At 44.0% G+C, this 14,085-nt stretch overlaps 1 protein-coding gene across 1 annotated transcript; it reads left to right on the plus strand.

Moving 5' to 3' along the window:
- The first annotated feature begins 96 nt into the window (after positions 1 to 96).
- Positions 97 to 11,908, plus strand: LOC103053797 (uncharacterized). The gene is made up of 6 exons (XM_007439616.4): positions 97 to 473; positions 3,847 to 4,054; positions 5,049 to 5,210; positions 7,029 to 7,138; positions 9,572 to 9,649; positions 10,755 to 11,908. Exons 1-6 carry the CDS (start codon positions 234 to 236, stop codon positions 10,887 to 10,889), a joined length of 933 nt encoding a protein of 310 aa, XP_007439678.3. The 5' UTR covers positions 97 to 233; the 3' UTR covers positions 10,890 to 11,908.
- Positions 11,909 to 14,085: the final 2,177 nt, after the last annotated feature.

Below are 14,085 nucleotides of genomic sequence, written 5' to 3' on the forward strand. Positions count from 1 at the left end.
GAAGAGCTTTGGGACTCGCTGCAACCTCCTGAGGCACCGGAGGGTCCACACGGGTGAGAAACCGTATTGTTGTTCTGACTGTGGACAGAGTTTCCGGTACAGACCGCAGTTAGTGATTCACGAGGGGACGCACAAGGGGGAAAAGCCTTATAAATGTGCAGACTGCGGAGAAACTTTCAGTCAGACACGGCATCTGGTGATACATAAGTGGACTCACACCGGGGAAAGACCCCATGAATGCGCTGTCTGCGGCAAAAGTTTCAATCAAAAGTCGGACCTCATTACTCACACCAGGACCCACACTGGGGAAAAGCCGTACATCTGTGCCAATTGCGGGAAGAGCTTCATCTCTAGTTGTCAGCTCAGGAAGCACGAGCGAATCCACACCGGAGAGAAACCGTACCAGTGCACAGAGTGCGGGAAGTGCTTCACCTACAGTTCTCACCTCACCACGCACAAGCGCACACACACAGGTGAGAAACCTTACCAGTGTCCGGACTGTGGGAAGTGTTTCATTTCTAGTTCTCACTTCACTGCCCATAAAAGGACGCATACTGGTGAGAAGCCGTACCAGTGTACCTACTGTGGGAACAGTTTCATTCAGCGATCGCAGCTTGCCAAACATGAGAGGTCCCACACAGGAGAGAAGCCCTACATCTGCTCCGAGTGTGGGCAAAGCTTCCGGTGGAGCCAAGGGCTCAAGAAGCACATACGTATTCACACGGGCGAAAAGCCGTACAAGTGCCCCGAGTGTGAGAAAATGTTCTCCAGCTCCTCTAACCTGTCTAGGCATCAGAAAATCCATGCAAGGGAGAAATCATAATGGGTGTTTTAGACAAAAGACAGTATGATTACCCCTGGAATAGCTAGATAGTGTGGTGTAGATCAAGGAAGAACACAGAAAGAAGGGAACAGAGTTGTGTCTGCCCAGCTGCGAAACCAGAATCCTGTAAAGATCTGGTTTGCTGGAAATGACCTTGTTTCTCCTCACTTGGGTTCATCTGCTAGTGGGAGAAGCTAAACCAGAAGTATCTCTCCCCTCCACCACCCCAAAGTCTGCAATGAATTGAGATTGCTAGACCTCATGAAGCTCTCATGCTGAGATATCACAAGAATCTGCAGGAGTGCTGGAATCTGGTGAGATCTTGTGCAAAGTGAAGGCATTTTAAGGTGGTTAAAATGATTTTGTTGGGGAGATAGCAAGTGCCACTTGGGAAGAGAGCTGGACATCTGCAGGCAGATGTTGCTGAACTTTATGCTACATAACAGGTGCTAATTCATTCTGTGCTTCATTAACCATGATGTTTAAACTGTGATCTCTGGCTCATTGTTTTCTTAAGTCAAGGTTGGAAAACGGAGCTCCCAACTCTGGTTTGGAGGAAACAGTGCAGAGTTGCCAGTTTATACACCACCCTAAACAAACCAGAGAAAGAACTTCCATGGTGTGGTTTGTGAATAACTCTTAACTATAAAGTTTTTCTTTAAAAATTGGCTCAGTACAGACTGAGGTCCTATAGTTTGTTCAACAAATTGTGATTAGAAATAAACTCTAGTGTAACTTTATGTACAAATGCAGGTTGTTTAGCCACTTTTGGCGGCAAGAGGAGTCAAATGGGAGGGGAAGAGAGAGTTCATTCTTGGAAAACCGGAATTCTTCAGAAGGACATAGTGTGCAAATGTGGCCTGTAAGCTTGCTCACTGATTGAAAAGTTCATCTGTAAATAATTGCAGGGAACCTGACTGGGCCCCAACCCGATTGTGACAATTCCCAATTTACTAGTCTCCAAGAACCCAGTACAATTAAGAAAACTGGGTTTGTAGTTATAGGAATTACACATTGAGGAATTGCATCACCAGTGGGCAGTCATTGATGGGACCACAAGAATGAGAGGAAGGGCACTCTGTAGTTTTTAAATATTAATCAGAAATATTTCTGTTAGGAGGTTGTATTTCTGCTTCCCAGAAGAACACTAGAGTAAGGGAACTTTGAATCTAGCTCCTTCCATCAGCCGCAAGAGGAATACCTACAAGGCAAAGTAGCAAAGAGTGATATAACCCTTCAAAATAAGGGTTTTGAAATATTTATTTTGTACATCCAGAGCTTTTTTTTATAGTGTAATTAGTTTATTTTCAGACAAGAATAACAAAAGGAAGTTACGTTGTTCAAAAAGAATCATCTTCCCTCCATGGAAAGGAGTCCAAATTACCTTGAGCCCAAAGAACTGAGAGATGTCAAAACAGAAGCTTTCATAATGTGAGTTGATGGGAAGACTTAAATGGAGATTGATATTTGTATGCAGACAAAATAAAAAGGTTGCAGAGTTGGTGTCTTTAAAAGTTAGACTTTAAAAAGTCAAAGTGGCATTGAGGAGCTTGAAGCAATTTTTCCCCAGCTCTGTTTATGAATCAATGAAACCTCTGGGGGAGGAAAATCCACTCTGTTGTGTTTTAGTTAGACATTTGTGTAAATCTATTATTCTATACCATCTGTTTTCAACCAGCACCAAAGGAACTAGAAAATAAATGTGCAAATTCATAAACGTTGCCTTTTTAGCTTACACTTATGAGTAAACAGAAGGTTTTGTGTTAAAATGATCTGAAAATGATTTTGTCTTGCTTGTTGAAGAATGGAATAGGAGAGGGGTGGGGGGAAGGGGCTTAATTTTATCTTACTTTTCAACAAAGAAATGGAAGGATTACAAATGGTTACCTTCTACTAATTCCCAATTATGAATGTATTTTGTTTTAAAAAGTTCTTTTCTGTGAAAGGCATGACAGCTATCACTCTGAGCAATAGCTTAAGGCAGTGTTTCTCAACCTCAGCCACTTGAAGATGTGTGGACTTCAACTCCCAGAATTCCCCAGCCAGCAATTCTGGGAGTTGAAGTCCACACATCTTCAAGTGGCTGCAGTTGAGAAACACTGAGTTGAAGTGACCTCTCAGAGTGGGGATTTGAAGCTGGGTCAGCAGGAGAAAATGCAGTTCTTGCTTCTCACTGCATTCCGAGTGAACCATGGTGAGTAAAAAAAACAATGCAGAAGGCAGACCCTAGTTCAAAAGTTTTTAAAGATAAGCATTGCTGCAGCCATTTCCGCCCCAGTCTTTGGTGAATGCTGAGAATCAACAGCTTTGCACTGCTGTGTCTTGTTCAGTTCTTCCCAGAGGACTGAATCTTGTATTTTCCATCTCCAGTGGGGACCATCACTGGGGGAAATGGTTACCTGTGTGTGTGTGTGGGGGGGTGTTAATCCCATCCTTGATTCAAAGGCACTTACAGGGTTCTTCCCCATTTTATCTTAACAACAACCCTGTGAGGTAAGCTGGAAGGGGGATCAGCCCCAAATTACTAAATTATCACGCTCATCACTGGCTATAAGGGTTCAGGCTGGTGGCAGAGGCAAGACATTTGCCTCTGGACAGCCACAGTTCTGCTCTTCTGGGGTACAGTCGTTTAAAGAGGAACCCGTGAGTTGTGTTGTACTACTGCACCCCTTGTCCGCAGCCACTAGCTAAAGTGATGGGAGTTGCCCTCCAAAGTGCCTGGAGGGCGCCAGCTTGGGAAAGGACCAAGGGGACACCGACAGCGCCGCACTCACAGACCTAACTGGCGCGCTCTTCCCCCTTCTCGCCGCCCGATTGGATAACAGCGACTTTCAAGCGGCCCAATTGAAAACGAGGAATTCGAAGGCAGGGTCAGCGTTCTTGCGCGGGGAGAGGAGAAGATATTTTGTCCCGCCCAGGCTTGGCTTGAGAAGTTGTCCTTCTCTCACACACACAGCGTCAATCAATCGCCTCCAAGAATGAGGCGAAATGATATACTATCCCTCATCCTTTTCCCCGCCCAGGCCCCAGCCCTGCCTCTTCATTGGAGATTTGGTCAGTACTGCCCGCCTCCTCCGGTTTACCGCGTGAAGATTCGAAAACCTTTTCAAGGAGTGGATTGGCTACGGTCTCAAACGAGGGGCGGAGTTCGAAATGTGGCGCGCGGTGCGAATGTAGCGAGAGGGAAAGAGGAGGGGGCTGTTCTTGGATCCGCTGCCGCTGCCCCCCCAGGTGAGAATGCGATTTGGAGTTTCTGGGTATTGTGATGTCATAGCCAGGAATGCCAGGACGGACTGTTCTAGTTAAGCGCGAGCGACTTTTCTCCCATTGATCGCTATTGCTCCCTACCATTGTGACGTCATGGAGAGGGACTGAGTTACTTTTGTGCGCGGTGACATCACAGCTTCCACCCCAACCTTCTGCATGCTGTGGAGTATTTTCGGGAATAGCAGCTCATCTCTGGCCGAAATCTGTATTTGGCATTCTTGGCCAGCTGAGGTCTGAATTTGGATCACTCCCGTAAAAAAACCAGCTTGGTGCTCGCAGCGTACCAAGGCAACTGCCATTGGCTGTATCTGCGTTTGCTATCTGGCCTTTCCGCATGAACAAATTAATTGCATTGATTAATTAATTGCATTGATGCCTTATCTTTCTTCTGGGACCTCTTGGAGATATTCCATTGGGCTTCCCTAGTTTTATTCCCACAACTCATGTTCCAGTATGGTTTACTAATTATATTCAGCAGACTGATAGGCTGATCATTAGCAGAAATATGCCTTTTACCTTTTTTTATAAATTGGGATTATGGCTCAACATTTTGATCAATGTTTGTAAATACCGATGCTAATGTTGGAATCCACCAATCCAAATTACTAGGGATAAATTATGTGGTCACAAAATCATTGCCAGAGGTGTGGTTTCTTGCCCATATAAACCTGAAAATACTCTTCCCGTTCCCCAGGAAGATTGGGGCATAAGGATTCTTGCCCCTTATTCTTTCAACAACAATCCTGCAAGGTGGGCTGGGCTGAGAAAAAGTGGCTGTCCCAAAGCTGTCCACTAGGCTCTGCGGGCTTGTGCAGAGTTCCCCAAACCTAATAACTTCCTGATGTGTGGACTTCAGTTCCCAGAATTCCCAGCCACCATAGGCATGGCTGATAATCCTGGGAGTTGGTTGAGGCATCTGGAATTTGCCATGATTGAGAATTGTTATTTGCTTTGCCAGGCGCTATGTGGCGTTCCCCGCCAGCTGGACCCAGTTCCAGAAGAACCCCCTCGACCCCTCTTTCCCGCCGTGGCCGACCTGGAGGTTCTCCACGCAGGAGGGCACCCCTGCAATCCCCTCCCCGTCGTTCTGCACGGAGGCACCCCCCCGAAGAAGCAGCTGGTAAGAAACATGACTGGAGCAAAAAGAAATTGAAAAAAGTCTCACTTTGCGTGATACATGTTCCAAGTAACAGTCCCTCCCCTCTGTTCTTCTTAAGTGATGATTGGCAGAATTCTGCCCTTTTTAAAAAAAAGTTCCCGGTGGGGCAGAAACAGGGGGCAGTTTAAACTCATGAAAGTCAACCAAGGCTTATCTTCTAACATTTTGTGAATCTGCAAATAAAAAGGTTGACTTTTGAGGGAACCACCAGCTTGTGAACATTGATATATTTGACAGACCTTGATGAAGGAGTTGGATGTTGTTGGCAGCCAGACTTGTCATGTTTTACTGTCATTGCATTTAGGGAAAATTGGTTGAAGGTCATCATGATGACATACCTGACAAGCTTCTTGATATGGTGGATTGCTTATTAAACCACTGTCTGGATCAGTGTTTCTCAACCTTGGCAGCTTGAAGATGTGTGGACCTCAACTCCCAGGATTCCCCAGCCAGCCTAGCTAGCTGGCTGGGGAGTCCTGGGAGTTGAAGTCCACACATCTTCAAGCTGCCGAGGTTGAGAAACACTGGTCTGGATGATCAGAGCAATTCTGTACAAAGCTCTGATTGGGAAATTCCCCAGAACCATATTGCTCCATTTGCATTTGTAGTTTATAGAACGTGTGCTTTGTGAACATGAAATTAGTTTAGGATTAATTGCTGTTTATATTAAGTAGGCTGTTAGATGGGTTGTGCTGTTCTTATGTCTTTTTACTCTATTTTATTGGTTTTTTGGGGGGGGTCTGTGACTTTTTAAAAGAGGTTAAATTCCAAAATATGTACATTTGGGAATTATAGCTGAATCATTTTGGCCACAATGGTGCAGCTACTCTGGAGCAAATTACTTTTTTCTGGCATGAACTTTTTGTGGCGCTTAAAAGATGAGGGCTTTTGATTTGAGATCCTTTAGCAGTAGATCCTACAGAAATTGAACCTAGAACTTTATACAGTGCTCAGGAAGTGTGTGCAGGCAAGCAAGCGAGTTGATGAAGGAAAATTGGGTTATTTAATCCATTCCCCTCCCTAGGGGAGGTATGGCCAGATGTTCTATAAGACACAAGGAGTGATCTGTATTTCCTTGCCAAACAATACCTAGTAACCCTTTGTCCAAGCTTCTCTCTTTTATGAGCTTGATTTATAGAGCAGCCTTATACCCTGGAACCTTCTTCTGCTGAAAAATTAGGACCATCTTTCACCTCTATCTCAAACCATACAATCAGGGACCCCTCAAAGCAAAATTAATCATTCCTTGAAAGAGAGCAACTGATCCCAGGCATTCTCCCTTCTGTGAATTGCCCTTTGGAAAACCCACAGAATATAACTTATTTCTTCCAACCACCCTTATCTTTGCTTTGCCAGCACCAGGCTTGGCGGCTCCAGGGCTTGTCTCTCTAAAGGTCTGCCCTTGAAAATGTTTCAGGACATTTCAACGGGTTCCTAGTACAGATCCTAGTGCTGGTTAAAAAAGAGGACTAGGAAGATGATGACAGTTCAGCTTTGCATGTTGAAATTAAAGAATTAAATTCTTAGATGGCTCCACTGTGATTGATATTCTGCTCTCTCCGTAGGGTTTGTATGTTTTAAAATTTTTGATTATTTTCATTTTAATAATTTTTATCTTTTTATAATGATTGTTTTTTTCCCCAGGCTGGTTGGGGAATTCTAGGAGTTGAAGTCCACACATCTTAAAGTCCCCAAGGTTGGGAACTACTGCACTGGAATCTCTTTTCCTCCTGGGGACTATCCCTGCTTGTGTTAACTCCCTTCGCTCCTCTCTTGCAGGCCGTCGGAGAAGACGGAAGTACCGGCCTGGCCGGCGGGCCATGCAGGAGATCCGAAAGTATCAAAAGAGCACCAATCTTCTCATTTCCAAGCTCCCCTTTGCCCGCGTGGTGAGTTGATCATGCACCCTGGTTTTTTTATTTTTTCTTCTGCGTGTGGTTTCCTTGGATCCTGCAGTGTCTAAAATGAGACCTTTATTTATCTAAAACATTTTTGGGCAGTCTTCTCCCAGTGTCTTCAAGCCAAACAAGGTGAGTGAGAGCCATCATTCCGTGATACATAAGGATAAATACATAATAATAAATTGTTTACAACCAGTTTGGTGCAATGGTTAAGGCACCAGGCTAGAAACCGGAAGATCCTGAGTTCTAGTCCTGCCTTGGGCACAAAGCCAGCTGGGTGACCTTGGGCCAGTCCCTCTCTCTCAGCCATAGGAAGCAGGCAATGGCAAATCACTTCTGAAATCTTGCCAAGAAAACTTCAGGGACCTGTCCAGGCAATTGCTAGGAGTCAAAACTGACTTGAAGGTACTCCCTGCAAAGCATTAAAATAAGACAGAGGTCTTGGGGTTACAGGACCCCAAACTTTAAGCCAGCAGCATAGCTAGGATTTCTGGAATTTCCAATTCAAATGCATCTGGGGAGTGCCAAGTTGGAAAACAAAAACTCTCTTTTCCTTCCGGAAAGCAGTCAAGACCTGGCTCTGCCAACTGGCATGGGGCGAAAAAAGGGGCAACCCACCCTGGGGGTGGCTAGCACCTTGAAGATGCTCCCATCATACTGATCATCAACATCTTGGAAGATATTATTTGCATATGTGTTTGGTTTTTATTCTATTTTTATTGTATTTTATATTGTTTTTATTGTATTTTGATTAATATTTATTGCTGTTTTATTGTGAACTGCCCAGAGTCACTTTTTTGTGAGATGGGCGGTATCTAAATTTGAAATATGAATGAATGAATGAATGAATGAATGAATGGAAGGGGAGAAACACTGCCCTAGATGGAGCCAAATAAGAACCTAATTTGAAATTGATTCATGGGCCAAAAATAGGCTTGTGCTTTCAAGGAGCTTAAGAGTAATATTGACGATCCACCATTGTTGTCCCGGGAACTTGGGGGGGGCGGTTCTAGCCTGGCATGTGATTTTGCCCAGGATAGAGATAAAATAAATAAAATATTTATTCTGCGCAGAACAAAGACGATGCAAGGGAATATTTTCCAAAGCGTGCACACGTGCTCTCAAGTTAGCAGAGTTTTTATACATTCTTGCAACAAGATGCAAAGTCATAAATTGTACGTCCTTCAGCCAGAGACGATAAGCTACGCAGAGTGTGGAATTCTCGGTCCGTGGTTTCGCTGGCATTGCCCTCTATACCTATGCTTTTTACGGATGCCAAAGAGACACCTGCACATGTCCTCCTTATCACTTTCAGTCGCCTTCCGCCATTTTCTCCCTGATCCTTGCTCATGCTTTTGCACACCGCCCTGCTATGCACTCGTTACTAAAACAGAAAATACAAGCTACGTCCAGATCATTTCCTTGGGTGCTCGTGCTTAAAGCTAATTATAATGTTAGCTCTCCACCCAGGGGTGGTATAAACTGCTGAATTTTTAGTGAACCCTTACAGAGGTATTTTTTTCTTTACTGCGTAAAACTTTTTTTTTTTTCCTTCTGCTTACTGCGCAGCACTCAGCTGCCTTATTGCCCTGTCACCCTGAATTGAATGCCTGGTTTTTGTACTGAGATAAGCTTTGAGATCAAGAGCAAAACTGCAGTAAAAAGCCCCAGCCAGAGATTATAGATCTTGTTGCTTAAAAAAAAAGAGAAAGAAAGAACAGAAAGCTGTTCCTTTTTGTCTGGCAAGGGGTGGGGGGAAGTCCATGTTTGCTTAATTTCAATAACTATTTTTTTTAAATAGCTTCTGGTCTCTTCAACCATTCACTAGTCCCAGTTGAAGATTTTTATTTTTATTTGTGTGTGTGTGTGTGTGTGTGTGTGTGTAATAGGTCCATTTGCTTAAATTCAGTAAAGCTAAACTAGCATCTGATGTTCTTAAACCCTTCAGTGGTTCCCAGCTGAAGATTTTATACATTTTGGTTTAAAATCCACACACACACACACCCGATCACAGCAGATGGCAGCACTTACCAACCTCGGCTGATGAAAAACAAGACTGAAATAGAGTCGGACCATGTTATTATTTCAACGGGAAGGCTTCAGGAAGTCCTGAAGGTGTAAACTACACTGTGAAATTAAAAAAAATAAATAAATTCAGGAGAAGGTAATGGCAAGTCACTTCCATCCTTCTGCCAGGAATCAAGCTCAACAGGGTCCCATGTTGGCTAAGGATGATGGAAGTTGCAGCCCACCACATTGAGAAGTTATCTGGTTGAGGAAAATGACTACTCATATTTATTTGGGAATAAATTTCTAGAGGGCTACTGAATTTAGCAGGGCCACTCATAGCAACTTGGAAAAAGGAGGCCCTTCTGAGAGTACTTCCTGTTATCTCTCTTGTTTCTTTCCTACTCCACACAGGTTCGGGAGATCTGCCTGGAATACACCCGAGGGGTTGACATGATGTGGCAGTCTATGGCATTGCTTGCCTTGCAGGAAGTAAGTGCTCAGGCAGGGCTGAGTGGAGAACAGGGCTGATCTGGGGAACAGCGCTGGGTGACATACCCACATTTCTATTTTTTGCCATTTAGGTCAGCTTTTCCCATATCTTGCCATCCATTTTATATAAGTATTCTATTCTTGTATTGGTCTGTGAGATTGTCCTAGAGCAACAGGAGGAGGAGGAGCTGCAAACTAGGCAACGGATGGATAAGAGGCAGCTTAGCCCACAGAAGCAATGGGAAGATGGCAAATGTCTCAGACTCTCCCTAGTTTCTTGGACTGTAAAGGCAAAAGGGGAGAGATGTACTTTCAGACTTGCAAAATTGATGTCAGCCCTTCGAGGTAGTCCAGACAAGAAGCACCAACTATGAGTACTAACACTACCTTTATTATAAGGTTACAGTAACAAAATTTTGCAAGTCTGAAAGAACATCTCTCCCCCCTCGCCTTTACTTTCCAGGGAACCAGGGAGGGTTCCTTCTAAGACGCTTGTCATGCTCTCCATTGCTTCTGTGGGCTAAGCTGCCTCTTATCTAACCATTGCCTAGTCTGCAGCTCTTCCTCTTCCTCCTGTTTCTCAAGGACATTCTCACAGAACCTATTCTATTCTATTCTATTCTATTCTATTCTATTCTATTCTATTCTATTCTATTCTATTCTATTCCATAATCTCCAATCTAATCTATTTATTTATCTAATATAAGTCTTATTCAATCCTCCTCCCATTTTCCCTCAACAACTCTGTCCTTGACTTTTTCTTTCTCTCCTCTCCTTCCCCAAAACACCTCTGCCCAGAACAACTGCCTCTGGGTCTACATTGTGGGCACAAACCACTCAAGTCGGCCATTCTCTGCACAGGACAGTTTGGGTGGGGAGGGCTTTGCACGAGCGTACCCATTGCCTTGGAGGGACATCAGAGGACTGCAGGGACTTGAAACAGGGGCAGGAGGCAGATTGGTAATGGAGGAGGCAAATGTGAGGCTAGGATGGCTTTCTGCCAACTCAAGAGAGGGCACAAATTGCACCCTGCCAGGAGGGGAAAAATGCTCCCAAATTAACCCTGTATGTGCTTTCTCTCGCTCGCTCACTCTCGTCTCTCAAGGCAGCTGAAGCTTTTCTGGTGCATCTCCTGGAAGACGCCTACCTGTGCACCATCCATGCCAGGCGGGTCACCCTCTATCCCAAGGACATCCAGTTAGCTCGGCGGATCCGTGGCATCCAGCAGGGTTTGGGTTAGCTCCCTTCCCTGGCTTTCTGGGCTGAGGAGGTACCTTCTGGGGCCACAAAGCTGCAGGAGAACACCCCGGGACTGCTTCGGAGAAGGAGGAGGAGGAGGCCCAAAAAACTTCCAGGGATTGGGAGGACATAAGCCAGCCCCTTCCTCTTGCTGCAACATCCGAAGAATCTAATTGGTTGGCCCTCTTCTTCCCTCTTCCCATCGCCCCGCTCAGAAGGGGCGCAGTGATGGGTCTAAAAGACGTGAGAAAAAATGAATGGAGTAAGTGCCAGGAAAGAGAAGAGTCACATTTCAGCCTCCCTCCCAGTTGCCCATTTTTAAACCCTGTAGCCTTTCGGTAGGGGAGCTCCTACCACCTCCACTTCGAGTCTGTCACGTGCAAAGGACAGGGACTGAAAAATTGCTTCCTTTTTTAAAGTGTGGCCTGTGTTTTTACGCTTCCGAGTTTTAAATATGTTTAAAATGAAATCTTGTACATTAATTGTTCTTGAATATTCTGCTCACTCGTAATCCCCTTCCCTTCCCCAGCCCATTATTTGATGCCCATCTGACCCCTTCCAGGGGTGCCCCACTTCAATTCCCATGATTCCCTGCTGGCTGGGGATTATGGGCTTTGCCGTATTTACTTCCAGAGGTCCCCAGGCTGGAGAAGGGCAGCTGCGAAAGACAACCATTCTCTTGCTTTTGTCCTTTGCTCTGCTGCTGTTCTTCTCCTGGTGTTTTGTTCCCTTCCCTGCTGTCCGAAATAAGAGGCCAAGAGAACCTCTCCAACTCAGAGCGACCGAAGAACGATCTCTGGGTGATCCCCTCTACAAACTCTGAGCTGAGATTCCTAGCCAGATCTGGCAAACAACAATTCAGTGCTCCTTTCAAACAGCTCACAAAACCTGCTACCAGCTCTGATGTGAAAAGGGGCTGCTGAGCTGTGGAGAGGAGACAGACTTGAAACGCATTAACTGGGAATGTGTCCAGTCTGTTTTTAAATGCCATGTGTTTTACATCAAATAAAACAGTTTTGAATATTTGCACGTCTTCTGTCTTTGCTGATGGCCCATGAGGGTTATTGTAATGGCCTGTGGGAAAGACCTTGGGAGACGGGGCCCAGAGGCGTTGCCTAGGGAATGGTCAGAGGAGAGATGGCATAGCCCGCAGATGGATAATGGGCAGGGCAAGAGGCTTAGAAGGGACCTTCCCTAATTTCTCAGGCAGTAAAGGAGATGGGGGAGATTTGTACTTTTAGACTTGCGAGATTCTGTCAATGTAGCATTGCAATAAAGTAGAATTAGCTCATCTGGATGTGTTTCCTGTCTGGTCTATCTGGTAAGACTGAGAGGCACCTTAGCTCAATGGAACCTCCATAGTTAAGGGTATTGTTGGGTTTGTGGTGTTCGTGAGCTCTCTTCCTGGCTGTTTATATCACAAACTGAACTCCCCCCTACGTTGATGATGCAACCTAGCCTGGTAATGAAATGTCTCCAGGAAGAGCTACAGGTAGTCTTCAACTTACAACCGTTTGCTTAGGGACCATTTGAAGTTACGACGGTGCTGAAAAAAGTGACTTACAACCAGTCCTCACACGACTGTCATAGCATCCCTGTGGTCACTTGATCAAAATTTGGGTGCTTGGCAATTGGCATGCATTTATGATGGTTGCAGCATCCTGGGATCACATGATCATCATTTGTGATCTTCCCAGCTGGCTTCCAACAAGCAAAATCAATGGAGAACCATGTCATTCACTTAACAGCCACAGCGATTTGCTTAATGACCACCACGAAAAATGTAAAATTGGGTGTGGTCACGTGATGCCTCACTTAATGACCACACTGCTTGATGAAATTTCTGGTCCCTATTACGGTCATAAGTCGACTACCTGTATATTGTATTTATATACAAGTTTCTTCAGTGGACTATATTGTCTTATTTTCATACTTGGACTTCACCACTGTATGACTTATAAAATTGTAGACTCTGTCTGAGGGCTAGAGCCATAGGATTAGTTGCTAAATAATAGGCTGGTTTTTATTTTGTTTAATCCAAAAGAGGAGGATAGGTCAAAAGTTTTGTTCTATTATCTGTGAGTGCGTACCTGCCTTTCTATCAGGACAACTGTTAGAATTTTCTTTGTAAAAATTGAATTGGAAAGGAAATAGGCATGGGATTTTAGGAAAATTTATTCCAAGTTTTTAAGTTCATCACATCCTGCTGATGTCACTGAATATGGTCAGAAAATCAGGAGGAGTCTGGCAGTACCTTTTCCAACTCACAGATTTTATTAAAAAGCAGAAGTTTTCACGCTGTTGCCTCTGATGAAGTGAGCAACACTTCACAAAGCTTCTGCTTTTTAATAAAAAGATGTTACCAGACTCCCGATTCTTTTGCCACCATAAACGAATGCAGCTCTCCTCCAGCAATGTCTGCAACAGGAATCTGGTCAGGTGAGTGAAGCCTTTTGCTTAAGATAATCACAAAGCTATATTTATATACTATTATATAAATATAATATATAAAGATATGTGTATCTCTTGTAATTAAATAAGTTGCATCACATTTGTAAGCTAAAGTAACTCTTCTAATTGTCCCCCTTCCTATAGCTGAGGAAGGCCAAAAAAAAATCTTTTTTTCTGAATGACGCCTTAAAGATGCGCGTCAAAAGCTGATTGGCCAGCTTGAAGTTAGAATTTGGGCTTAATGGCTTGGTCCCTAAAGAATATAAAAGTTATCAATGCTAGGATTGTGGAAGACACATTCCTTCCATCCAGAAAGAGTTTTCCAATTTGTGGCTGAATGGATCAGCTCCCTTCCTCTTTTCTTATTCTATCCACATTTTTTTCTACAAAAGAATCTAGTCCAATTTCTACCGTACGCAAAGCAGCAGCCAAACAGAAATGCTTCTGAATTAATTCCCTTATCTTTTAATACAAATACAATACAATACAAATACTTTAATGACCAAGTATAAAATATACACAAGGAATTTGTCTTCGGTGACGAACAGCAAGATCGACGGTGCGTTTGGATAACAACAGAAAATTAATAAACAGTAACAATAACACTGCCCAGTAAAATAACTTTTCCAAAAGAAGAAGCCACTGTCCAGTACATATCAAATCATATAGTATTTAACAGAGCAGTGGCACAAGGGAAAAAACTATTCCAATGTCTAGATGTTTTAACATATGGAGCTCTATAGTGC

Source organism: Python bivittatus, unplaced genomic scaffold (assembly GCF_059951505.1).
Source record: "Python bivittatus isolate LINGU-HERP-01145 unplaced genomic scaffold, Pbiv_v1 ctg000810_np1212, whole genome shotgun sequence".
Lineage (NCBI taxonomy): Eukaryota > Metazoa > Chordata > Lepidosauria > Squamata > Pythonidae > Python > Python bivittatus.

Coding starts and splice junctions, on each gene's coding strand:
- LOC103053797 (XM_007439616.4), top strand. CDS start 234: ATGAATGCGCTGTCTGCGGCAAAAGTTTCAATCAAAAGTCGGACCTCA. Junction 7,139..9,571: donor AGCTCCCCTTTGCCCGCGTG/GTGAGTTGATCA, acceptor TACTCCACACAG/GTTCGGGAGATCTGCCTGGA. Junction 9,650..10,754: donor CATTGCTTGCCTTGCAGGAA/GTAAGTGCTCAG, acceptor TCGTCTCTCAAG/GCAGCTGAAGCTTTTCTGGT.